Source organism: Neophocaena asiaeorientalis, unplaced genomic scaffold (genome assembly GCF_003031525.2).
Source record: "Neophocaena asiaeorientalis asiaeorientalis breed wild unplaced genomic scaffold, Neophocaena_asiaeorientalis_V1.1 scaffold177, whole genome shotgun sequence".
Classification (NCBI taxonomy): domain Eukaryota; kingdom Metazoa; phylum Chordata; class Mammalia; order Artiodactyla; family Phocoenidae; genus Neophocaena; species Neophocaena asiaeorientalis.
This window is the reverse complement of record NW_020172779.1, coordinates 7771619-7798662: the sequence shown is the minus strand read 5'-3', so window position 1 is coordinate 7798662 and position 27044 is coordinate 7771619. Positions and strand designations below refer to the sequence as shown.

Here is a 27044-nt window from a genome sequence, read left to right as displayed (position 1 = left end):
CTCGGCCAAAACATAAATTACAAAAACAAAAAACAAACAAAAATGTTATTCAGTGCAGCATCATTTGTAACAGAAGAGGACTGAAAACAGGTTAAGTGCCCAATAATAAAGGACTGGTTATAATAACCTATACACCTGTAAAAAAGAATGAAGTTCTGTACTGATATAGGAAAATCGTCAAGGTAAACTAAGTTAGGAAAAAACAAGGTAAAAAAAATGGGAAAAACATAAGATTATACAACAGCAGTGGGTTAAGGAGAGTGAATAACTGGGCAAATGGGAGAAAAGAGTAAGACTTCACTTTATGCCTTTTTATATTTTTTTATGTTTTCAACCATGTGAAAGCATTATCTACTCAAAAAACTTAAAATAGATATAATACACACATATATTATACATAAATACACAAAACACACACACACACAATTTGTTAATGTGCAACACCCAAGATAATTTAAAATAAGAAAGTTAAGGTTCAACTATTCGACTATTAAAGAGAAAAAAGGTGTGTGGCGGGGGGAGCGCATTGTAAACGAAGGCAAGATAGAAAGAGCAGACGTCTCATAGGATTGAGGCAGCCAGCTATGGTAGATAGAACACAGCGTAACAAAGTGAGAACATTTCAGTTCTAGTCCTACCTTTAATCCTTATAATTAAAGGAGTGTTGACAAGTCACTTTGTGTTTCTAAGCTTCAGCGTCACAATCTGTATAATGGTGAGAATACCTTCCCTGCCTACACTCAATGAATTCTTTAAGAATCCAATAAAAAACAGCATGCTTAATCAGCCTGTAAACCATAAAGTATGACATAAAGTATACCGATTTTAGAAAAGGGGCAAGTTATCAGTAATATACGGAACCTAAGATTTTTCCATTTTTTCAGTTTTAGACTCTTTACAAGTTATCAGCAGTTTCAAAACCTTGTAACAATCAGGCTACAAGTTAAAGAGACCTAACATAGTACGGAAATTGATAACGATCTTTCCATAAAAGTACAACTTTACTAACATTTATGTTACTAACCTGATTAGAACCAGCATCAAAACTATCAGGAAGAAACTCTAGGTGGCGAATGGCTCGAACTTTGGTGGGCATCTGGATAATTCTAAACAGCTGTTTGGCTTCCAAGCACCACAAATGAAGATGGTTCGATTTGCCCCCAGCAGCCAGGATTTGGCCATCTCTATATTTTAAAAAGGTGAGAAAGTAAGACTAGATGAATGATTTATAGCAGCACTGTCCAATCTGATCCAATATGATGACAGAAATGTTCTGTATCTATGCTGTCCAATGTAGTCACTACTGGCCACGTGATTATTGAGAACTAAAATGTGGCTAGCGTTTCTGAGGAAATTAATTCTTGATGTTATTTAATTTTTATTAATTTAAATAGTCCCGGGTACCCAGTGGCTACCATATAGGAAAACTCAGGTTTACAGTAGATTTTTTTTTTTTTACCTATTGTGCTAAGATACCAGCTTAACAAATATCTGTTTGATGACTTGACTGGGAGTTTCTGAGTAACAGTTATATTTTATAGCATAATCTCAAAGACACTTACTACTAACCAACTTTCTGTATTTCACATACGACTGTACTGAACTGATAACAGCATTGCTATATGAAAAACCAAAAAGCCCAAACGTTTTTCCTGCCAAAGAAAGCTACTTTATATTTAAAAGGTACAGAAAGAATAAGCTGGATTGATTTGCAAGGCTGTTGCTCATTCATTCACAAAGGATTATAAAGTGTCTACTATAAGCTAGGTTTCACTCCAGGTGCCAGGGGCACAGTGGTGAACAAGAAGACAGGTAAGATCCCTGCTCTCGGGGGATTGTCAGTCTAAGGAAGGTAAAGAAACAAATAAATGAACTTGATATCAGCTGTTAAGTTCTTTAAAGGACTCTAAAACGAGGTAATGTTACAGAGCTGGGAAAGGAGGAAGATCTACTACATAAATGATGTGAATGGGCCAGTCACAGGGTGACTTGGAGAAAGAATTCCATGCTGGTCAGTATTCCTGACTGGCCAGAAGAAAAATGTTGAGATAGGTGTAAATAACAAAAAGAAGCCACACTCAAGTGTGGCTGGAACACAGTAAGGGGAAATAAGATGAGAAAAGAGAGGGAGGCCTAGACCAGAGGACAAAAGATCTCAGGGACATGGCAGGGAGTTGGATTTTCTAAGAGCAGTGGAAAGCCTTTTACGGGAGTTCAATAGGGAAATGACATGATCTGACTTAATGATTTGAGAAGACCACTCTATCTGCTTTGTAGACACTGACTTTAGGAAATGAGACTGAAAACAGGGAGACCAAATAAGGGAGCTATTACAGTAGCCTGAAAAAGACTACGATAGTTTGGACTGGGGTAATAGCTGTAGCAATGGACAAAGGAAAGTAGACCAATTCAAGATACAGTTTGGTAGAGTTGATGGGATTTACTGATAACTCAGAAGAAGAGGGTGAGAGAAAGAGAGGAAATAACATCCATTAATACCTGGAAACAATGACCAACCCACCCACAGTGAGAACCTAGCACCCAGATTAAGTGTCAATGTATCATTTCCCACAAAAATAAACCCACACCCTTTAGAGAAATGGCTGATTCCATTTTGGGACAGGAAATACACAAGATAAGACTGGAACATCTTGTTGGACCACAGAGAATGAGAACTATCACAGACAACCAGGGTTGTATCAAAAGGGTTCATTCAAAGCTGACCTGGAGAGGATCCCACTGGTCAAAGATGAGAGAACTGGAGCATCACTAAGAATAATAACTTCAATGGGTCAAATCATGTCAACTGTGTTTAAGTCCATGAGCTTACAAAGATTAAAGACAAAAAACTTCATTGGCCACCTTTGAAGATGCCAAAAAAATCAATCCATTATTTTGGTGAAAAAAAATTTTTTTTTAAATAGGAAGAAATCCAGCATTTATCCTGCCTTTCCTTTACAAACTGTAAAGTAACCAAAGAGTTGAGAGGCAGTTTCTTTTTTTTTTTTTTTAATTTTTATGGAGTATAGTTGATGAGAGGAAGTTTCTTTCTATAGAAGGTTTTGGTTAATAAGGGAGAAGGAAAGACAGAATCATAATAGCACCATTTGCTAACCCCCAATGCAACACACGATATCTAGGTAATGATCATCAATGGCCACTAATATCACAAGAGAAAGAGTTCTGTGTTCCTCTTGATGAAGGTACACAAACCGCCTACAATGTCTTCTTGCCCCCAAATCAAACAAGATCAAGATCTAGCCTCCAATTTATAGGAGATATAGGTGTAACCAGTTTATAGTAAATATAGATGAGAGAAGATCATATTAAACAGCATCACAGGGATGCAAAGAGCAAAATCCAGAATGTAGAAAACTACGGGACAAATGACCAGTTCTTTAACAAATAAACTGCAAGGAAAATATAAGAAGAGAGATATACCAACCGAGGCAATGTGTGAACCTTATTTTGCTCCTGACTTGAACAAACCAACCATAAAAAATAATTATTAGACAAATCAGGGAAATATGAATAACTAGATATATGATATTATATTATGAATTTTTAAGTCTGATGATAGTACCATGGTTATGTTTCAAAAAGGGTCCTATCCTTTAGAGATACACGCTGAAATACTTACGCATGAAATGATACACTTGGGCTTTGCTTTATGACAGTGCAGTAGAGAAATGGTAGGTAGAGTAATAGACAAAGTAGGAGTGGCTATTAGTTAACGCTTATGATAGCTAACGAGAGTGCTAGCCTTGAGATTTCATGTACTTTTATATTTTTGTGTACATTTTCCACAATAAGTAAAAAACTTATTACCATATCTTAGATCATATCTAAGTTTGAAGGAAACGTTTGCTTATAGGACAATAAAATACTGAATGAAAATTTATAAAATTTCCCCGGAAGTTAAATTTCCCTGGAAGTTAAAAATCCTTAGTGTCTTAAAGAGGACATTACCTGGTCACAGCAAACACTTTGTATAATATACTAGAGCTTTCGGGTGGAGCTGGTAATTGATATTTGCAAACAAGAGTATCACATTCCCAGGCGAAGATGGAATTATCTTTAAAACAACTCAGGATGGTATTAGTTAATGGTAGAAAGAAAACCTAAAGAGGAAGAAAAAAAGTTATTGTTCATATAAGGATCATGTAGTCCTCTTTAAATTCAAAATTTACAAGTAGTTAATTTTTCTGTCTTAAAATTATTTTTTCTTAAAATGGAGAAAAATACATTTACAACATATGACAGGGGAGAAAACTGATATTTTTACATACTATTATAAACTAAAAAGAAAAGGTAAACTCCTTTAAACAAAAAACAGGTGACTATAATGACTAGGCTATTCATAAAATACTAGGTAACAATTTAAAATATTTAACCTTATAAAAGATCCAAATGAAAATAAGATACCATTTTATGTGTATCAAATTTATTTTAAAATAATGCATACATATACACAAACTATACATATACTAACATACGTATTATATTTATAAGCTATATACTAATATAAATACTATATCGAGTACTAAATACAGATAAGTGTTAAAAAATATTAAATGTTGGTGAAAGTATAGATAAAGGCACTGTCATACACTGCTGCTGATAGTAAAAACTGGTTAAAGATACTAACAGCTCAACAACCTTAAAAATCTCTCTCTTCTGAACTAGTCAATCTGCTTCTAAGAGTTAATCCTTTGGGGGAAAAAATCAGCAAAATGCTTTAAGATAAATGTGTATAAATGTTTGCTAAGCATTATTTGTAAAAGTAAAAAGTTGAAAACAAATACATGATATTTTATTAGATTCAATTTATTTAATGGACAGATGAGACTGAAATTGGTAGTGAAGTTGAAAATACCATTTTATTCTCCTAATTTCTATTTTTCTATTGCATAAGCAGTAAGCAATGCTTACTTTTGATAATATAAAATTTTTATTAAAGTTGACCAATATTTTCTCATAAGAGTTTCAATGGCCTCAAATGTAATTCTATGTGTCATTTGTGTAAAACACACAAAGTGAGGTAGGACAGGAAGCAAAGAAGGAAAGAAAATGAAAAAAATTCAATGTCCTAAGGACAAATATTCCTACCTATCCTCTCAAAATACTGGGTTGGCCAAAAAGTTCTTTCGGTTTTAAGTAAAAATAAAAGACACATTTTTCATTTTCACCAAGAACTTTATTGAACAACATATTCACTAACCAAACTAACTTTCTGGCCAATCCAATAACACCCCAGAAAGAGCTTGAGACATTTCACACGGTTTGTTCATTAGTTAGAGCTCTAGCTATTTATTCTTTTTTTCCCTTATTTTTTCCTCAATATAGCTTTGGTCTTGTATTTCACTCCTCATTCATTCATTCATTCATTTATGGTTGTGTTGGGTCTTCGTTTCTGTGCGAGGGCTTTCTCCAGTTGTGGCAAGCGGGGGCCACTCTTCATCGCGGCGGGCAGGCCTCTCACTATCGTGGCCTCTCTTGTTGCTGAGCGCAGGCTCAGTAGTTGTGGCTCACGGGCCTAGTTGCTCCGCGGCATGTGGGATCTTCCCAGACCAGGGCTCGAACCTGTGTCCCCTGCATTGGCAGGCAGATTCTCAACCACTGCGCCACCAGAGAAGCCCATCACTCCTCTTTTGAATTACAGAATAATTATAATTTCTTTATACATATGTCTGCCCACAGGAAATCGACCCAGGGACTCTATGCATGGGACCCCATACACTGTGGACAAAATTGAGCGAGAGGTGTCATCCTTCACAGCTGCCTTGAGATGAAGACCCTTGGTTGGTTTCTGAGAGGGCAGACGTCTTGTCTATTCTGTTTATTTTTGTGTAGTCAGTGCTGAGCACAATGACAGGAATGTAGTAAAGGTGCTCAACAGTATTTGTTGAATAAATGAATGAATCCTTTTCTGAGTTGTACAGTATATGTATGTCCATCTTTAACAGTTAGTGCTGAGTTCCAGGTATTTATTCTTTCCCATCCAGACCAGCCTTAACTGCGTTATAGCTTATTGTAACACTTTACATTTGAACGTATCTTGTTGCTTCTACTGGTGTGTCTTTACAAGCTTTATTATTATTATTTTTTTTGCGGTACGTGGGCCTCTCGCTGTTGTGGCCTCTCCCGTTGCGGAGCACAGGCTCCGGACGCGCAGGCTCAGTGGCCACGGCTCACGGGCCCAGCCGCTCCGCGGCATGTGGGATCCTCCTGGACCGGAGCATGAACCCGTGTCCCCTGCATTGGCAGGCGGACTCTCAACCACTGCGCCACCAGGGAAGCCCCAACTTTATTATTTTTAAAATATGTGACTTTCTGTGTTGGCAAGAGAGAGGGGCAGGGACTCACAGAGGAGGCAGGGCACCTTTAAGGATTTGTCACCTCTTATTCCGACCCCTGATCTGTCACACACCTTCACAATTTTACTGGCGTCAGAGAGAGTGCTACATTCCTTGGGGATGAAGTGTTCAGTGTCTACAGCACTGGATTGGAGCGTCTCTGAGTATTCAGAATCTGGATATAACCGTCATCACAGTAATGAGAGAGAGCTGTCCTGGGGAAAAGCAGCACGAACACTGCATCTACCATGGCTTTCCCCAGTGTTACAAAAATAACGGTTCAATAAGGCATCTACGTGAAATACCGTAGCCTTGCAACGAATTTGTGTTATTGTCACCCAGCCTATTAGGAAATGATTCTAATAGTTAATGACATTACTATAAGAATTTTAGGGAATTGTAAATATATATATATTTATATATATATTACACATATATACTAGTATCTGTTTTTTGATAATAGTGCTAAAAATACATACATACACACATATAAAATATACTATGGAACATACTGGTTAATTAGAACACTCCACTAAGGACTAAAGCTAATAAGACAATAAAAAGTGGTAACTCAGCTACATCAGGTGCTGATGCCCTTGCCTGACCCAACTCCTCCTCACTTCTGTCCTGAGCTCACTCTGTCAAAGACAATCTGGTAGGTCTTTTGCCAGTTTCATTATGTTAAGAAGATTTGTAATATGAAGGTCTTACGGAAAGGATTTGCAGTGAATACATTATAATCTATAATGAATGCCCTAAAACACTGTTTCAAATCTGATGTCAAAAAAAGTGACTTGAGGGGGCTTCCCTGGTGGCACAGTGGTTGAGAGTCCGCCTGCCGATGCAGGGGACACGGGTTCGTGCCCCGGTCCGGGAGGGTCCCACGTGCCCCGGAGCGGCTGGGCCCGTGAGCCATGGCCACTGAGCCTGCGCGTCCGGAGCCTGTGCTCCACAGCGGGAGAGGCCACAACAGTGAGAGGCCCGCGTACCGCAAAAAAAAAAAAGTGACTTGAAATTTTTATTATAATTAGCAATATTTTTCTAGAAAAGTAATAAAGTTTATTCCTACCGTGAGAAGCAAAAGCTTAAAAGTTAATGAACATCAGCTGCTATTTTGAGGCACAGCTGTGACAGATTGTTGCCAACATGATTATTCATTACTAGATTTGTGATTTTAATTGCCAGATTTCAATGATTATAAAATTGTTCCTAATGAATCATGTCATTATTTATATAGTGTCATCTCCTGACAAACATAAAATGCTTAGAAGAAACTTCAAAAGCAGTAACAAAATATACTCTTTGAAGGGTTGGCTGCAGTTTTTCCTTACAAAATATGAAAATCCTGGCCTTCCCAATTCACTTTTGAGAGGTATGTGAGTTCTTTCCAAAGTTTAAAGAGTTCAGGATAGTAATAACAGAAAGTTAAGGTCAAATGTACATTCAGCAAAAATTTAGTGAGCGCCCATTGTATACAGAGACTAAGTTCGGTAACACACTATTTAATGTTTTCTGATACCCATCACAAAACCTTTTCTGATACATACTGAACGACGGTAATTAGAAATCTCAGGATTTGTTCCAAAATCTTTAACTAAAGAGCTAAATATCTTACCTCCAAGTATCAAAAAAAGAATCAAAATTTCCTAATTTGAAGAAATGTAATTGGTTTACCTGAGAGGCAGTATGGCATAATGGAATGACTTCAGAGTGAAACAAGCTTCGGTTCAAAACTGCAACTCTTTCATAAACTATGTGACACTCTCTGAAGTGCAGTTTCCCCAATTGTAAAATGAGAATAATAGTATCTACCGTTTAGGATTATTTAAGCTTAAAAATAACAAAACAAAGTGTTAAGTACATAGTAAGGACTCAACAATTGGTATCTATTACTATTAGTGTTAATTACCGCTATTGCTGGGTACAAAAATCAGTGGAAAGAGGATGGAGTGGTAAGTTCTCTAAAAACATTTTGAAATCAAAGGTCTGTAGTTCCTTATCTGAAACCTTTAGGGACAGATGTGTTCCAAAATTCAGAATTACTTCCAATTTGAGAACGGTAATACAATGCCTGTTCTGTAATATTATGTAGAACCCCCAGTGACCTGGAGCAACACTCCATACTCAAACATATTAATATTTCAGCCTTATGTCAATTTAGTTCAGATTTTGCTGCTAGATGAATTCCAATCAGATTTTGCCACAAAATGAGTTATTAAAAAACATCTGGGTTTTTGAGTTGCTAATAAGGGATTGTACATCTATTTAATATAGTTCAAAAGAAAAAGAATACATTTCCCTTATAGCTTTTTAAGAAGATACGTAATTGCACTGAGATAATCTCATAATAAAGCTAGATAATAGATAACAATAATAACATTAATGACAATATAGAAATAGCAGCTGCAGCTAACTTGTACTAAGCACTTCTATAAACAAGCATCGTGCTAAGTGCTTTGCATAGATTATCACATTCAGTTCAGAAACTAACCCTGAGGTAAGCACTATTACTATTTTCATCTTACACACAAGGTAAACAGCTTGTCAAAAATGTTTAACGTGAATCTACTCAAGACTTTAGACCTAAATTCAAGTTTACAACAAACACAGGTGAGAGAACCAGTTAAATGACACAATGAGGAAACAGTAAGACAAATCCAGAATGTGGGGCATTTTCTAATTGGCCTGGTCTCTCAAGAAAGAAAAAAAAGAAAAATTCATGTTATGGGAAAAAAAGAGAAAGGTAGGAGATCGTTTTAGGTTAAAAGAGCCATCATAAAATGAAACCCATAGAATCATGTGTCACCACGTGTCATCAAGGGAAAAAAAATCACAAAACTTTTATTTAAAATATAAAATATTTTATTGGTGGCACAGTGGTTAAGAATCCACCTGCCAATGCAGGAGACATGGGTTAAGAATCCACCTGCCAATGCAGGAGACATGGGTTCGATCCCTAGTCCAGGAAGATCTCACATGCTGCAGAGCAACTAAGCCCGCGTGCCACATGTACTGAAGCCTGCTTGCCTAGAGCCCGTGCTCCACAAGAGAAGCCATCACAATGAGAAGCCTGTGCACCACAATGAAAGAGTAGACCTCACTCGCAGCAACAAAGACCCAGCACAGCCAAAAATAAATAAATAAAATAAATAAATTTATATAAAAAAAATATAAAAGCAGAAACTGCAATAAAAATATAGGTGTAATAAAAACTTGATAAGAATAAAACTTTTACTTTAAGATTAGTTTATAACTATTTCCTATTTTCAACAGAAAAAGCCAGGAGTGACAACCACCTGACTCATCTCTAGTCCTTGTATGGTGCAAGAGAGAATGGCTTTTACATTTTAAAATTATTTCATTTCAGATGGCTATGTAAGTACACACATAATATCCTCAATTTTGCTCTTGGCCAGCAAAAGCAAAAATGTTTACTATCTGGTGTTTCGAGGAAAAGTCTGCTGGTAACTTATAGACTATGATGTTCTATTATTTTAGAGTATACTTAAATGTATACTGCATACTGTATTCACATTTACTACATTTAATTTTATTCTCTTATCACAAACATTTGGAATCCTATTCTTTAAACTAAAATGTCTGAATGACCAAGGCAAGGCTAAAATTGGCAACTATTCCATGTATACTAATTCTAATTTCATGGTGAAAAGAACAGATGGTTTTTATGTCATTGTTTCATGACTGTTTCCACTGTGGGTTCAACTTTCAATGTTCTCTACCTTAGAATTTAAAATTCAATTTAAGTATTAAAGCAGTTAAAGAATAAAAGACCTACCAAGGCATTTGGCCTAAATACCTGATGAGTAATCTGGCTATAGCTTTTATCTTTTTTAAATTATTAAGATCTCTGAGATTTCCGTGGAGACTACAAAATAAATTTTTGGTTGACATGCACTGCTAGCTTTTCATGTTAATAACCAAGAAATTAAAAGCAATACTGCATGTATAATATAACCTGAAGCAAAATAATTAAATGGGAGATGCAGACAATCCTGAAAATAGCATTTAGCTAATCAAATAGAAGGAAAAAAAAAACCTTAAAAGCAAAAGAAATGGATTTTTAGAAAAGTGATATATGTGTACAATGGAATACTGATCAGCAATAAAAAGGAACAAACTACTGATACATACAGCAGTCTGGATGAATCTCGAAAACATGATGCTGAAGGAGAAAAGCTTTTACACATACCATTACTGACCAGCTCTACTTATGTGAAATTTTAGAACAGATAAAACTAACCTATGGTGGAAAAACATCAGAGGAGTGCTTACCTGGGAAGGGATATAATGTAACTTCCTGGGATGATGGTAATAATAGGTCTGCACATGTTACAAAAGTGTATGTATTTGCCAAAACTTAATAAATGAATACTTAAAGATTTGTGCATTATGCACAAATTTTACATCAACAAATACTGAACCCAATTAAATGCAGTTAATTAAATGCAGGCTTAAAGCATGGATGGGCAAGCACTGATGTCTGCAATTTACTTTAAAATGCAAAAAAAAAAGGGCTTCCCTGGTGGCGCAGTGGTTGAGAGTCCGCCTGCCGATGCAGGGGACACGGGTTCGTGCCCCGGTCCGGGAAGATCCCACATGCCGCAGAGCGGCTGGGCCCGTGAGCCATGGCCGCTGAGCCTGCGCGTCCGGAGCCTGTGCTCCGCAACGGGAGAGGCCACAACAGTGAGAGGCCCGTGTCCAGCAAAAAAAAAAAATGCAAAAAAAAAAAAGATGAGTTAATAAACAGAGGAACAGAAAGATGGATAGATCCATCATATAGTTTACTAACATGTAAGTACAGTATAGTATAGTAGGATCTAGACCATGGGTGTACATGTGTTCACTGTGAAATTCTTCTATATATATAAAATCTGCTATATATTTGAAATTTTTCATAATTGGGTTAAGAAATAAAACGAGATCAACCAGCTACGTAAAAACTAACAACTAAAGTTGAAGTTACACACTATAATAATTAAAAATAATAAAAAAGGTTTGCTTGTTGCTGAGCTATGAAGGCATAGCTAAGTGGGACAAAGCGAACCATTACTTATAATATCTATATTCTGCTGATCAAGAAACTAGCCTGAGAAGCACAACAGACCAAGATGTGTCCCCCTTCACTGACCTTTTGTATACCCACAGACTGGAGAATATTCAGCTTTCTTTTTCTTTGAAAGGTATCCAAGTCCCATAGCTGTGCTGTATCAGAAGAAGTAGTGATGGCGTATCTCCCGGATGCGTGCACAGAGATTGAGAACACCGACGATTCATGTCCTCTCATCCAGCTAACTAGCTGCTTGGTGACTGTGGGAAAAAGGAAAACAGATATACAGGTCAAACCCTATATTTCATCCGAGAACTGATTCAGTTGATGGCTAGGGATTATATGAGGTCCCTCCATCTCCGTTAACATCTAAAAAGAATGGAAGCCGGTGGCTGGTCGATGAAGTGCACCGTAGGACATGTTAGTAACATGTGTAACACCGAGGTTGGAGGAGAGGAGGCCGAAAGAGGGTTTAAGAACAGCCTTGAATGTGACGTGATGGAGTCTGGGCTTTCTCTTGAAATAGTTTTACACAGAAGAATACCATATCTGGTCTGTTTCAGAAAGCACTTTGAAGATATGATGGATATACTAGAAAGGAGGAAGAGATTACAAAATGACTAGTTTATCTGTTGCTGTAATAACCCAGGCAGGAGATAAGGAGGGTCTATACTAAGAACGTGGCAATGGAGAAAGGAACAAACTCAAAAGCTACAAAAGAAATATCAAAGGACTCAGTGATTAAATGGATGTGTTGAGACAAAAGAGGAGTTGAAACTCCAGTGGCTCTGGTTTAGTTACATAAGCAGGTGGTGATTCTACTACCTGACATAAATACACAAGGAGGGACATACTTAGCAGTGTGAGAAGAGGTAAGAAACTTGATCTTTTACATTGATTTGGTGTGTGTACATGTGTGTGTGTGACACAAAAGCAGAGAAAACAGTCTGGTAGAGAAAACACCAAAAACTCTTCATAATAATTATCAATGGGTAATAAAATTACAGTGATTTTTACTTTCTCTTTACGTTTTTCTGTGTCTCTAAGTTTTCTGTAATAGGCATGGTATACTTTTAGGGTCATATTTTTTTCCTCCAGAAAGATGGAAGTGGGGAGAACAGTCAGAAAACAAGTTGTAAATCTGGGAAACATTAAGACACAAAGTAGGTCAAAACTGAAGATAGAGGAACAGATAAACCCTTGGGAAGGGAGGAGTGGTTTCCAAACACCAGTCTGAAGTCTGGCACTACTTAATGCTCAATTTTTCACTGGCCTTCAGTGAAATGAGAAAAGGATAACGTAATGAGTTTTTCATAAAGCTAAATTTAAAGTACTACCTTTAAAAAAAAAAAAGTACCTTTTAATCTATTGTATCCTTCTAAGTTTTTATGTTTTAAAAAAAAATCCCTTGTTGGGCTTCCCTGGTGGCACAGTGGTTCAGAGTCTGCCTGCCGATGCCGGGGACGCGGGTTCGTGCCCCGGTCTGGGAGGATCCCACATGCCGCGGAGCGGCTGGGCCGGTGAGCCATGGCCACTGAGCCTATGCTCCGCAACGGGAGAGGCCACAACAGTGAGAAGCCTGCGTACCGCAAAAAAAAAAAAAAAAAAAAAAAAAAAAAAAAAAAAACATTTTTTGGGGAGGGCCAAAAAAGGAAAAAACTGTGGTCCCAAAAAAAAAAAAAAAAAAAAAAAAAAAAAAAAAAAATCCCTAGTTTTATGAAATGAAGTTATATTGTTTTTTTCCAATGTCAATCAGCAAAATTAAAAGTTGCAACCTATATTGGTTCCTCTACTTTTTCTAATTGGGTCAAATACCCAAAAGTCTAGGAACCACTAAAAGAACCCAGAAAAGAAAGAGTCGGAAAAGTAGAACCAAGAGAGGTAACAGCAGAAAACTAAGACTCTGGAAGTAACCCAAAGTGTTAAAAGCTATGGAGAAACAAAATGAAAAGGATAAAGAGGATTTACACAATCAGAGGTTACTAAAGACCTTGGAGATAGAAGTCTTGGAAGCCTGGATGGGGGGACTAAGAGTCAGAATCCATCGATGGATGCTGTGAAGAAGCAGGATTTGGCAGCAAAGAAAGGGAGGTAGTTGGGGAAGTAGAGACGGTATCTGAGGAAGGGGCTTGGTTAAGAGGGGTTTCCATAAGACAGAAGACACTATAAAAAGATAAAACTAAGACGAGAGGAGGAGAGAATGGATAAAATCCAAGGAAAGCAATCACACAGGAGTTTAAAGACTTAGTTTTTCAGAATTTCAGTGACAGCAGTGTTTGTAATATCAAAAATTGGAAACAGTTTAAAGTCCATCAATAGGTAAAAGGCTAAACAATTATGGTATTACAAACATTTATAGAGTATGATTACTAAGTACTGATCTTAAATATATAAAATTTTCATGAGGTAAGGAAGTGATTCCACCAAACAATATAAACAGGATGATTATATATTTGTTAGAGTATAAAAAAGGTATATGCATAGAAAACAGATTGGAAAGATCAGTCCCTGTTATAAAAACACTGACTGTGTCTCTGGGCATTATTGCAGGATGCCTGCCTTTTCTTCCTGCATGTGCGGTGAGAGGGTACTACTGATTAAGAGCAGGGACCCTGCAGCTTGACTCCCAGATTAGGAATCCTGGCTCCACCGCTTACCAAGCTGTGGCAACTTAGTCAAGTTACTTCTGTGCTTCAATCTCATCTGCAAAATGGGCATAATAAGAGTATCCATCTCTGTGGGTTGTTATGATGAGTAAAATTCACTAATATGCATAAAATCATAGAGCAGTACCTGGCAAGGAGTAAACACTAAGTAAGTGTTAGCTATTACTACCATTCTTATTATTATTGTTTATAATTTTTCTAAATATTATAATACATAGGTTACATTAATAACAAGAAAAAAACAATGCAGTTGAGATTTTTTTTCTTAATAATAAGTTCAGTTTACAGAACTCTAAGTTCTCTATTAAAAAATATAATGTGGTATAAAGTACATAGGTTATATTTAAAAAGTGTTTATTCTTGTACCTGTGTAGTAAGGAATTTGGCCTTCAAAGAGAGGTATGGCCTTTGTCCAGGCTCCAAGGAGGCAACCTCTAAACCCTTGGAATTACTCCAGTGGTAGGAGTGTCTTTGTTCTTTGTGGTAGGTCCCTGGACAACAGCAGATGGTTTATGCTAAGGAGAGAACCTCAGAGTGGGGACTGGCCACACCAGAAAGACCAACCACGCGAGTGACTGGAAGGTTGGGGCTTTCGGCCACATGATGTCAGCCCAGCCTCCAGAGAAGAGGAGGGCTGGACACTGAGTTTAAAATCAAGTGGGCAATAATCCAGTCATGCCTGTTATGGAGCCTCAATAAAAACTCTTGAAGTCAGAGCCTGGGTGAATTTCCCGGTGTGGCAATACTCGGTGCGGATGGCCACACGTGGATGTCGGGAGGGTAATGTGTCCCTGGGGACAATGGAAGCTTCTCTTTTGTGAGCCTCCCAGATTCCACCCTGTGCGTCTCTTCCTTTGGCTAGTTTTAATTTGTATCCCTTCGCTACATCAAAACAATAACCGTAAGCATAGTGCTTCCCTGAATTCTGTGAGTCATTCTAGTGAACTCCCAAACCTAGGGGAAGTTGTGGGGAACCCCGAGTTTGTAGTCTGTTGATCTGACGTGACGATGGCCCTGGGACCCCCAAACCTGTGGCTAGTGTCTGAAGTGAGGGTCATTGGGTGGGGTCTGATCCCTCAGACTATACAGATCAGCCAACTCCCTGCAGTATTTCTGTCTGCATTTCACTCTGCTTCAAAAGAGAAATAGGACCTCTTACCTGTATCGAAACATTTAATAGAATAATCAGCTAACGCCACAAGGGATTCAGACTTCCTATGAAGATTAAAGGCCAGAGCTGTGCAAGCTTGCGATGTTCGCTGAACAAGATTAAACCTATGAAGAGATTACTGCGTTAGTATCAGAAATTCTTCCAATAATTGTAAAATTTCACATTGGAGAAGTCCTTAGAGATGAAGAAAATGAAACCGAGAAAAATGAGCTCCCATTCTGGCAGAACAAAAACAGATTACGAAGAGTGCTACCTGCTATGTAAAGGAGTTTGGATTTTACTTACACTGAATGGGAAGCCATCAAGAACTTTTGAGCACAGCAGAATCATGGTCAGGCATGTCTTTCAGGAAGAGGATTCTGGCAGAGATGGCAAATGGACAGGGGGACAAGAAGAGATGATTAAGAAAGCTACTACAGAGACTCTCAACCAGAGTTACGGGTATAAAATGGAAATGACGAATAGGAGAGGTGTCAGAAGTCAAGTGGAGAAAGGCCTGGTGATGCATGGAACATGGGGTGAAGAGGGAGGAATCAGGAATTCCTCACACGTGAAATGAAGATAAGAAAAGATGTCTCATAAGGTTGTTGTGACAGTTAAATGAAATAATATCTGATGATTAAATGAAATAATGTACGTTAAGTACTTAGCAGAGTACTTGGCACCTAGCCAGAGTTTCATTTACTAAAAAATGAAGGTTTCAAACTTAGGCAAAAAAGGAACCCACGTGGGGGTAGGAAACAATCATTCTGGTTTTAAACATGTAGAGTTTAAGGCCCTTGAAAAGCATTTGGAGCCGTGCTGTCCAAAAGAAATGGAATGCAGGCCACATGCATCATTTAAAATTTTCTAGGAGCCACATAAAAAAAGTAAAAAGAAACATATGAAATTAATCTTAACATATTTAACTTAATTCATTGTGTATCTAAAATATTACCGTTTTAACATTTCATTGATAAAAAACTGTTAGTTTTTTTAACATTAAAAAAAATTTTTTTAACATTTAACCATTTTTAAAATGTTTAAAAAAACATTTTTTTTTCATAGTAAGTCTTCAAAACCCATCTCAACTTGGACTAGCCGCCTCTCAAGGGCTAAAGAGCTCCATGCAAGTTGGTACCCACCGCATCAGACAGCCCAACCTAGAAGCTCCTCAGTGGGGGGGCAGAAGCAGGTCTGAGTTAACAATGTTATGTGGCAGCTGAAGCCTGAGGCTTGATGGTGATAAGATTATTAAAGAGAATACCTAGAATATGGAAGGAGGCAGGCCAGGGACAGATGCCCAAATAGAAATGAGAAGAGACCACTGGATTAGGCGATTAGGAAGAGGGAGCCCACTGCAGTGGGCTGTAGAATCAGACAGGCCTGATTTCAAGTCACAGCTACGCCACTTACACCTCTGCCCAGATGTGAATATTTACAGAGAGAAAAGGGACAGTGGACTGAATAAAAGAGAGGAATACTCATGGTGCAAAGTCCCAAGGGTGGCCATAGAAGATAGAGATTAGGGCTGGAAGAAATTAGGATCACCTATTTCTACAGATGAAGTGGCAAAGAGTTATGGATGTTGAACTTACAGATATATTTGAGGTCCCCTTGAGAAGAAAAGGAAGCTTGAGGGCGTCTATTTTCTCATGAATTAGGAGGCTAAGCAGTCAGAATAAGAGTAGAGTCTGAACATACGGAATCACGGAAATTGGTAAAAGTTTGGAATATTCAGAGAAGAATGGGAAAAGTAAATGACAATAAATACAAGCAAATGAAGTACTAGCATCACTGATGCTGAAGTTCATTACTCTGTAATTGAGTCAATCAACAATTATTTTTATTTTGTTTTGTCTGTTATTTTCTTTAGTGGGAGCAAAGAAGAGACAGGTGTATTGATTTAAGATTGGGAACTGGGCTTCCCTGGTGGTGCAGTGGTTGAGGGTCCACCTGCCGATGCAGGGGACATGGGTTCGTGCCCCAGTCAGGGAAAATCCCACATGCTGCGGAGCGGCTGAGCCTGTGGGCCATGGCCACTGGGCCTGCGCGTCCGGAGCCTGTGCTCCGCAGCGGGAGAGGCCACAGCAGTGAGAGGCCCGTGTACCAGGAAAAAAAAAAAAAAAAAAAGATTGGGAACTGGCTGGGTAGGTTAGCAAGAATAAAGGGTGGGAAAACTGTGACTATTATTTTTTTGGTAAGGAGTAGAAACAATGATTAACAGATTTCTACCTAGTAAATCACAGACAGATAAATCATATATGACCTCTTCCTTCCCTGAACTATTTGAGAATAAGTTACTGAGATCACGTTTCCCACAGACAAGGAAATTCTCCTATATAATCTTAATATAACCATCAAAATTAGAAAATTACATTTATATATTACTACCATCTAATCCCCAGACCCCAGCTTTGCCCATTGTCCTAATAATGTCCTTTGCAGCAAAGGGACCAGTCCAGGTCCAAGCCTTGACCTGCCATGTGTCTAGGCTCCCTCCGTCTGGAACAGTCTTCAGTCTTTCCACAACTTTCACGACCTTGACCCTTATGAAGATCACAGGCCAGTCTTGTTCTACAATGCCCTTAATTCAGCTTTGCCTGCTGATTCTACTGAATAGACTCAGGTTACCTGTCTTTGGTAGACAGGACTATCAGAGAAGCAACACTGTGGTCTTATCGCTGCACCCTATAAGGTGGCACACAAACTTTGATTTGTCCCACTACTGGTTAATTTAATTTTAATCATTTGATAAGGTGCTGCTGGCCAGGTTTCTTCATTGTAAAATTACTCTTTTTTTCTCTTTAATTAATAAATATTTTGTGGGGAGGTACTTTGCGACTATGCAAATATCCATTCTCATTAAACTATCTGTTTGTTGATTACAGCAAGAATTCACGAATTTCTGTTTTATTCAGTGGATTATGAGCCATCACTATCAATTATTTTGAAACGCAAATTGTCTCCAATCTGCCCAGAGAGAGCTTCTTCAAGCTGACGTTTATGTCTTTTTGACACATCCCCGTCATTCTCTGAACAAGTCCTTCTTTCTGGCTACAAAGTGTTCCAGGCTCATCTTGTACTCTCCCTGTCTCCATCCTGAAACTGGCTATCTCTGCAAGGATCCCTGATTTCTTGTAATAGAGAGTGATATTTAGAAAAGAACTGGGCACTAGGTATATGCATTACTACTGCGGTGTTATTGCTCCCAGGTCCTATGCGTGGACAAAACTAGGAAATATATGTACATATAATTCATTCACTTTCTCATACACACACCTCTGTTCATTTCTATGTCTGTCTATATATGCTCAAAACCAGGAGTTCACACAGATATACCCAACTACAATCCAGTTCCACAGGGTTCAGTCAAGTTTTCTCCCTTTCCATGTTTGTAATTCCCCTTTCCAATAGTGAGGAATCTGGCCTCCATCATCCTCAGTCTATTTACTCATTTGACCAAACCTCCCCTCTTTCCCATGATTGCCCTGCCCCCAGGCAGAAACGTTCTGACTCTCTGGCTGGGCTAACAGTTTTCCCTCCCATCCACCCACCCTCACTGCACAGATGCCTGCCTTAATCAATCTCACCTAATTGCTTTTTCACTAATTGTCCGGCAAAGGAAGAGAAGACGAGAAAGAGTAAGGATCAATTCTTTAAAACTCTTAGATCTAGTATACTGACAATAATGTAGAAAGGAAACTGTGTTCTTTCTAAACAATTAACAGACATTAACTGATAAATTAGCAATAATAAAATTTTAAATTTAAGGGAAAAAAAGCTACTAGAGATGCTGTTAAAACCAGAACTTTAATTCTCTGAAAAAGTAATCCAACCATTTTATCTTTCTATTCTTTCTCATGTTATTCTACCAATACTTATGACAGAGTTTTACAAAGTGCCTGAAATACAGTAAGAACTTAATAAATCTTTCCGAATGAATAATTAATAGCAGGTACTAAAATAGTCAAGGAGTTAATTACTTGGTAAATATCCAAAGTATCTGCTCACCTGTTTCCATACAAGTCAAAAACATAGATATTTCCTTGATGGTCCCCAGCAATTAAAGAATCACCTGAGCTATCAAAAGCCACATTCAAAAATCGTAAAACTTTGGGCAGGTAGTCAGAAGTGTTGTGAATGATGTTCACTATAATTCTGTCAAAAAAAACAAAAACAAGAACCATTAAATTCTATGTCAAGCATTACTTGTTGTCATGAAAACCATGGATTTTGTAGTATGCCTCACTAATGTTGAAGTTTTCTGCCTACCCCATCTTCCCTCTCCTATTGCTGCGGCTCCTCTGCCTCTCCTAGAAGCAACCCTACAAGGATTTCTGAAAACTGTCCTGGAAGTTATTGTCAAAGTAGCTGCCATTCATTTATTTATCAAATAGCTGAAAACCCAGGGTGTCAGACACTGAACAAGCCAGGAGCTAAGAGTAGTTGATAGACAGGAGCCCTGCCCTCAGGAAGCTTTCAGTTTAGTAGTAAAGACAGACGCTAAAAAATATAAACACACACAAGAAGAGATTTATAAACTGTGATTAAGTCATAGACAACAGGATATGATAAGAAAATGTATTTCTGATTGAGTAGTTGAATTGTTACATCAAGCAACAGACCCATGATAAAAACAATGAAGTAATTAGTGAAAAGTAGAGAGTTTTATATAAATCACAAGCTACCACATGTAAGAAAAAATTCAATTCAATATCCTAACTTTAAGATGTCCTAATGAGATTTTGTTTTTGTGATTACAGAATGTTCCAAGTGTACATGAGTTTTATTTTTAGGTATATTTGTCTAAAGCTATTATTTTTTCAGAGGAAGATCATGTACCATGTATCTGCTGAAAAGAAAACTGTTATAAAACTTGTAGCACAAATTAACTAACTCTTTAAAATAATATATGTGTTTATATTTGGGTCATGAAGACCAGAAAAGTCCCATTCTCTCCTGCAACAAGTTTTCAAATCATGAAATTTTTTATCTTAATTGACTTTCTATGAATTTGAATTTTAATATTTGAAACATCTGCCTCATTATCACTTCATTTAAAAAACACTACATTGAATTAAATATATCAAACATTTTCTACAGCGTATCTAAAAATAAGGCTTTCAGACTCATTGGGTAAAACAGTAAAATTATTTTTATCTAGTCCCTGACAAAGATTCTTGGCTTGACCAGACTTTAGTCAGGCTCCCAAACCTTCTCCTAGGCCCTTCTGTGCACTCCCTTATAAAATCTACTTTTAGCAAGAATGCTGCTTAGTCAGTTTAACCAGAACCCCCCTACCCTCAATACTACTTTCCTTGACATCAGATGGGTTCCTCATTCTCCACCATCTCCCAAGTGATGTCTGATCACCTTGGCCTGTCTTCAGCAGGAATCCTGTGAGGTAGATTTAGCCAGAACTCCCTTAACCCCAGATGTTTTCTCTTAGTAATTTTCCATCCAGCGACCCCCACCCTTCTCCTTGGCTATAGCTTCCCACTTGCCCAGGCTGTATTCAGGACTGAGCCCAGTTCTACCCTGTGGTCTTGTTTCCTCTGTTGCAACAGTCCTGAATACAGTCTGTTTTTACTTTAACTATTGTCCAGCTCTGGTTTTTGTTTGGCATTCCCAAAGGGGGATGAGGGGGATAAGTGTATTGAAATAATAAGTAACAACATCAAAATGTTCCCTGGCAATTAAGCTCAGACCAAGCAAACGACTTTTCCCTCCAGTCTTTTTTCTGTAACATTTATTATGTGTCTGGATTACATGATCACTGTTCAAAATATGGAAAATACAGAAAAACACTAATAATTTGATTATAACCCTATCATCATGATATAATCACATTTAATAGCAAAATTCTGTCCTTCTGATTTTTCATATAAATCACACATGCAAATATTTTAAAACGGCTTTTCAGTTGCTCACAATTTGCCTGATAGAGTTCCTCAGTCCTTAAACATAGTAAAAACATCAAATATTTACTGAACACCAAGATGCATGAGACACTAATTCCCTAAGACAATCTTGCTGTTAAGTACGATTATTTTCACTTACAGCCTAAGAGATTAACTTGCCCAAGGTCACAGAGCTAGCGAGTGGACACTTACTTCAACTAAAGTGCATCTGACTCCACAGTCAATGCTCCTTGCTTCTCTCAACACCGTAACAACGGGTTTTATTGAACAGAAAGAAAGCTATGTTTTAGTGGAAGAAACAAATGAGGATATTTGCACACAAACTCGTTTCTTTCATTTTTTGAATCTTGCATGTGTATCTAGATATTTTATAACAGCAAGAAAGAGAATTAGTGTGGGTTGGCATAACTTTTACAACATTTAGAGAACGTGAGGAAGTAAGGGTGCTATTTACATAAACTCCAGATTTGGAAATGAAAATCTCTACTGAAGTACCCCTATTCTAGATAAAATGTTTATTCAATGGAGTTGACGGGACAGCAGTATTGTTAGGGGACTGATAGCAACCAGAAACCAAAGAAACTAATGGTACAATGTGCAGCAGTGTGCTTTGGGCATGTGTAGTTGGCACTGATTTGTTGAGGAGGAAGCAAAGGATCAACAGAAAAATCACGAGAACAAGAAACACTGCAATATGAGTGCAAGTGAGGCAGCAAAGTCCACGGGATCCGAAGGAATTAGAAGCAATAAGATTAATCTGTGTGCAGCAACTGGACCCAAGATGGCACCACTTTGGGACAAAGGCTTCCATTAAAGTCACCCAGGAGCCTCAAACAGGACAGATACCCGGGAACTGAATGAAAAGAAGAGTTGGGGAGGGAGGGATGAATGGGCAGGGCAACGGCAATTTTTAGGGCAGTGAAAATACTTTGTATGAGACCGTAATGGTGGATGAGTCATTATACATTTGTCCAAACCTACAGAATGTAGAACACCAAGACTGAATCCTAACCTTAACTGTGAGAATTTGGGTAATAATGATGCCTTCATGCAGTTTCATCCATTGCAACAAATATCTAGTGGAGAATATTAATAAGGGGCAGGCTAGGCATGTGTGGGAGCAGGGGGTATAAGGGAAATCTCTGTACCTTCCTCTCAATTTTGCTGTGAACCTAAAACTGTCCTAAAGAAATAAAGTTTATCAAAAAAAAAAAAAAGCAGCAGCAACTATAGCCTTACTAGAAAGAGTGCCCTACCTTGTAAACCGTAACCCCTTCCTCCACCACTATCACCACCATACACGTTAATACGTAAACTCCAAGAGAACCAGAAGTTTGTTTTGGTCCACAGCTGTCTCTCAGCGCTTAGAAGCTTGGCACATAGTAAGTGCTCATCAAATAGTCGATGAGCGAATGCTTGCCTGAATACAAACAATGATTCAAGGATGGATAAACTGCGGCATTTGGAAGGGGAGAAGTGCATTGTTCCCCTCCCGCATCAGTTCTTCCTCCTGAGTTCTTTCCCAGCTGGAATAACTAACGAGTATTTACTGAGCATCAACTGCGTGCCAGGAATACTACAGGGATTCTGTGTTAATTAAGGCAGGCAGTCCTGGTACTCACCAGAAACTCAAATTCCCTGGCATAAACCAGGACCTCCCGCTCCACGTTGATCCTAATGAGACCCCGTCCCCAGGACTGGGAGGGGGGTCTCTAAGGATCATGAAATTCAGGGCACCTGGGTTGCTCGAGGTCACCCAACCCAGGTATCCGGGGCAGGATCAGATCCAGGACCCGAACCTCCATCCGGCCCCCCGCACCCCTTCCCGAGATCCTCCCCAACAGCCCCTCCAACGCCTCGCCAAAGCCGGGGACCCGCCCCTCGCCGGCGGCCATCCCCCTCTACAGCGCGCGCCTCCCGCCGCGGCCTTTACCCGTCCCGAGTGGCCGGGGATGGTTTGCGGTGCCATATCTTGCCGCTCTCCTTGTTGCCCAGGTTTATGCTCTGCATGTCGCAGTCCACGCGCGACCGCCGCCAGTCCAGCGGACAACGGTCCCGGCGCCTTTCCGGCACGCCCCGCGCTTCCTGCCCGGGAAACTTGAGCGCCGGCCGCGGCTGCCCGTATCCCCAACGACCGTACCAAGAGCGCGCAGGCCGCCGATCGGACGGCGCTAAACCCCGCCCAGGCGACCCCTCCCGTTCAGGACAATGGAATCAGCCCACGACCTTCTCCCTTAGACTCCGCCCCCTTTCGCGGGCCGTTCTCCCCAGCCCCACCCCCCCCAAAACCTTCTGGGAATCGTAGTTTTCTGCAGGTGTAACCTGGCGCGCGAAATCGGCTTGGGATTTCTGCTTTCTCGGGGCCTCGCTGGCTTTTAGGCTTTCAACGGAAGCAATAAAAGTGATTTTTCCCCAGGGCCCCCAGATCCCGTTTCACGTTGCGTTTAGGGATTGAGGAGTTGTACAGACAACTAATAGAGAAGCAAGGACCCAAATGCATTGAGAATTGAAGGGTTCCTTTTATAAAACATTCGGGTTCAAAAAAGAACCTTGATGGAGTCCACTCTTCTTGACCTTTTCATCATCGTCATGAATGTTGTTTTAATTCCGTAGTCTAACAAGAGGCTCCAGTATTATGGCGTCGGATCCACCAGGCATGCACCGGTAAAGCAATGTCATCAACAACCAGTTGCGTTGACGCCAGAGAAATTCTTTTCGGTAAATATTTACTTAGAACTTGTATAGTGCTTACTAGGTATCAAACACTCTTCTAAGTGCTTTAGGACTATTAACTCATTTAGGTTTTTTAATCCTCATAACAAACCTACAACATTGGTAATACTGTCACCTTCATCTTTAGTGCTTTATGAGGTAGTGTATTGGTTTGCTGAGGCTTTGTGCCACAGACTTGGTGGCTAAAACAACAGAAATTTATTCTCTCACAGTTCTGGAGGCCAGAGTCTGAATCAAAGTGTTGGCAGGTCACTCCCTCCAGAGGCCCTAGGGAAGATTACTTTGCCTTTTCCACCTTCTGGTGGTTGCTGGCTTCCTTGGCATGGAAGGAAGCACACATCACTCCATTCTCTGCCTGCAACTTCACCAAGCCTTGTCTTTTCCTCTAATCTCTGTCTCAAATCTCCCTTTGCTTTTCTCTTATAAGAACACCTGTCCTTGGATTTAGGGCCCACCTAGATAATCTAGGATAATCTCCTCATTTCAAGATCCTTAACTTACTTACACCTGCAAAGACCCATTTTCCAAATAAGGTAACATTCACACGTTCTGGGCATTACTCCCTGGGTATATATTTCCGGGGTCCACCATTCAACCCACTACAGGTAGAAAAATGACTTTTTACAAAATTATATGACCATGATATTTAAAAAGCACAAACTCTAGCAGAAATACAAAACGCTCACAAAAATTTAGCAGTGTGGATTTTTAAACTTTTTTTTTTTTTGCGGTACGCGGGCCTCTCACTGTTGTGGACTCTCCCGTTGCGAAGCACAGACTCCGGACGCGCAGGCTCAGCGGCCACAGCTCACGGGCCCAGCCGCTCCGCAGCATGTGGGATCTTCTCGGACCGAGGCACAAACCCGTGTCCCCTGCATCGGCAGGCGGACTCTCAATCACTGCGCCACCAGGGAAGCCCTGAATTTTTAAACTTTTTATATTGTTATCAAGGGGTAGCCCTGAGAGACAACTCTTAGTAACCCTTTGCAGAGGAGATTATTTTTTAATTTATTTTTTTATATTTTTATTTTAATTTATTGGACTTGAGATGGTAATAAACTGTATGTATGAATGTTTGCATTGTTATTCAGGAAATTTAAGGTGTTAAGCTTAAGGGCACCTAACTTGAAATAGGTTATTTCCCACACTTGTGTCTCACACAGGTAACCATACAACTTTTTATCAGTAGCAGAGACAAATCCGCTGAATGATTTCCTTAACTACTCTGGTTTAACCTGCCTGCAGCTCAGCTTGTATGGGTTGTCACAGCCTATGTGACCATCCTATTCAATTTCAGATACATTGGTAAAGAGGTTTCCATATTACAGATCTTCTGGACACCCACTTTTCACTTATCTTTGGATTTAGTTGGACCAGATCTGAAGGTCAGGCTGGCAACTGAAGAGATGTGCACCCATGGCTGCCAACCTCCCAATTTTTTCTCTTTTCTTTTTTTTTTCGGCCGCGCCATGTGGCATGTGGGATCTTAGTTCCCCAACCAGGGATCGAATCTGCATCCCTTGCATTTGAAGTGCAGAGTCTTAACCACTGGACCACCAGGGAAGTCCCGAATCTCCCAATTTAGTAACCCAAGTTGGTAGACCGTTTTCTAGTTCCTTCTTGAATCATTACGTAGTCAATAACTGATGCATACTATACATATTTTTCAGCTTTATATAATATATATATATATATATCCATCACCTCCAAATTTTTCCAATATATCCATCACCTCCAAAATTTTCCTTCTGCCTCTTTTTATCCCTATCCCACCTTGTCCATGGGCAACCACTGATCTGCTTTGTCTCTTAGATTAGTTAATATTTTCTAGAAATTTATACAAATGGGTGTTAAACTAGGTACCCTTTTTTTTTGATCCGGTTTCTTTCATTCAGCATAATGATTTTGAGAGTCGACTATGTTGTTGGGTATATCAGTGGTACATATGTTTTTATTGCTGGGTAGTATTCCATGGTATTGATATACCACAATTAGTGGTATATTCAGCTGTTGGTGAACATTGGGATTGTTTCCAGTGTTTGGCTATTACAAAGAAAGCTGTTATGGACATTCCTGTTCGAGTCTTTGTATAAATATATGTTTTCATTTCTGATGAGTAAATTCCTAGATGTGGAATGGCTGGGCCATATGGTAATCGAACCCGTGTCCCCTGCATAGGCAGGCAGACTCTCAACCACTGCGCCACCAGGGAAGCCCAGGTTTAACTTTTTAAGAAAGTATCAGTCATTTTCAAAGTAGTTGTCATTTTACATACCCACCGATACTGGATAGTGTAGGATAGTTTCAGATACTCCGTATCTATGATGAGTCTTTGTTATTATAGCTGTTCTAGGAGTGTGGTGGTACTTCATGGTGAGTTTATTTTGTGTGGGGTCCTAGTTCCCCGACCAGGGATCGAACTCACACCCCCTGCAGTGGAAGCTCGGAGTCTTAGCCGCTGGACCACCAGGGAAGTCCCTTTCATGGTGATTTTAATTTCCATTTCTGGAATGACAAATGATGTTCAGTATCTTTTCTTGGGATTTTTTGCCTTCTGCATATATCTGCTCAAATCTTTTGCCTGATTTGTAATTGGGTTGTTTTCTTATTATTGAATTTTGAGGATTCTGTATATGTTCTGGATATAGGCCTTTTATCAAGTTTATGTTCTGCAAATATTTTCTCCTAGTCTTTGTCTTGTTTTTTCATCCTCTTGACCATGTCTTTGAATGCACAGAAACTATTAATATGGATGAAGGGTTGACCAAGTCAGTCACCGTGGAAGGAAACCAAACAGGCAACAGTTGGATGACAAAGGTCCATTGACATATTGTGTAGGAAAGCTGACATTGCACAGGAAAGAGTTCTGTTTCATCAGTAAAACAGAAATGTGTGTCATGCTGCTAACTGACACAAACCCAGGCAATGTTTTCCGTTTCCTAGACAACTGTTTGGCCCTGTAAGGAAAGGGGTGAGGAGGCCAAAGCCATTACAGGTGAACTATGACATAGTGCATGTCCCCCAACCTTTAAACATGAATCAGAACAGAAAAGGAAAATCAAAGGGTTGTGTTCCAAGTTGCTTAAATAAATATTCATGCCTAGGGGTTCTCATAAAACATACATGAAAGCAACCAAGGGTAGTATT

The 27044-nt window shown here is 39.1% G+C and overlaps 1 protein-coding gene across 3 annotated transcripts in view; it reads right to left on the bottom strand.

Annotated features, from left to right (window-relative positions):
* Positions 1 to 23298, bottom strand: part of TBC1D31 (TBC1 domain family member 31) — a 61847-nt gene extending 38549 nt beyond the window's left edge. For all 3 annotated transcript variants that reach the window (XM_024741319.1, XM_024741320.1, XM_024741321.1), the window contains exons 1-6: positions 23098 to 23298; positions 19255 to 19401; positions 15250 to 15365; positions 11506 to 11684; positions 3970 to 4121; positions 1025 to 1184 (exon numbers count right to left, since the gene is read on the bottom strand). In XM_024741319.1, coding sequence (XP_024597087.1) covers positions 1025 to 1184; positions 3970 to 4121; positions 11506 to 11684; positions 15250 to 15365; positions 19255 to 19401; positions 23098 to 23174 — 831 coding nt within the window. In that variant the 5' untranslated portion in view covers positions 23175 to 23298. The remainder of the gene's footprint in view (positions 1 to 1024; positions 1185 to 3969; positions 4122 to 11505; positions 11685 to 15249; positions 15366 to 19254; positions 19402 to 23097) is intronic.
* Between the last annotated feature and the right edge of the window lie 3746 nt (positions 23299 to 27044).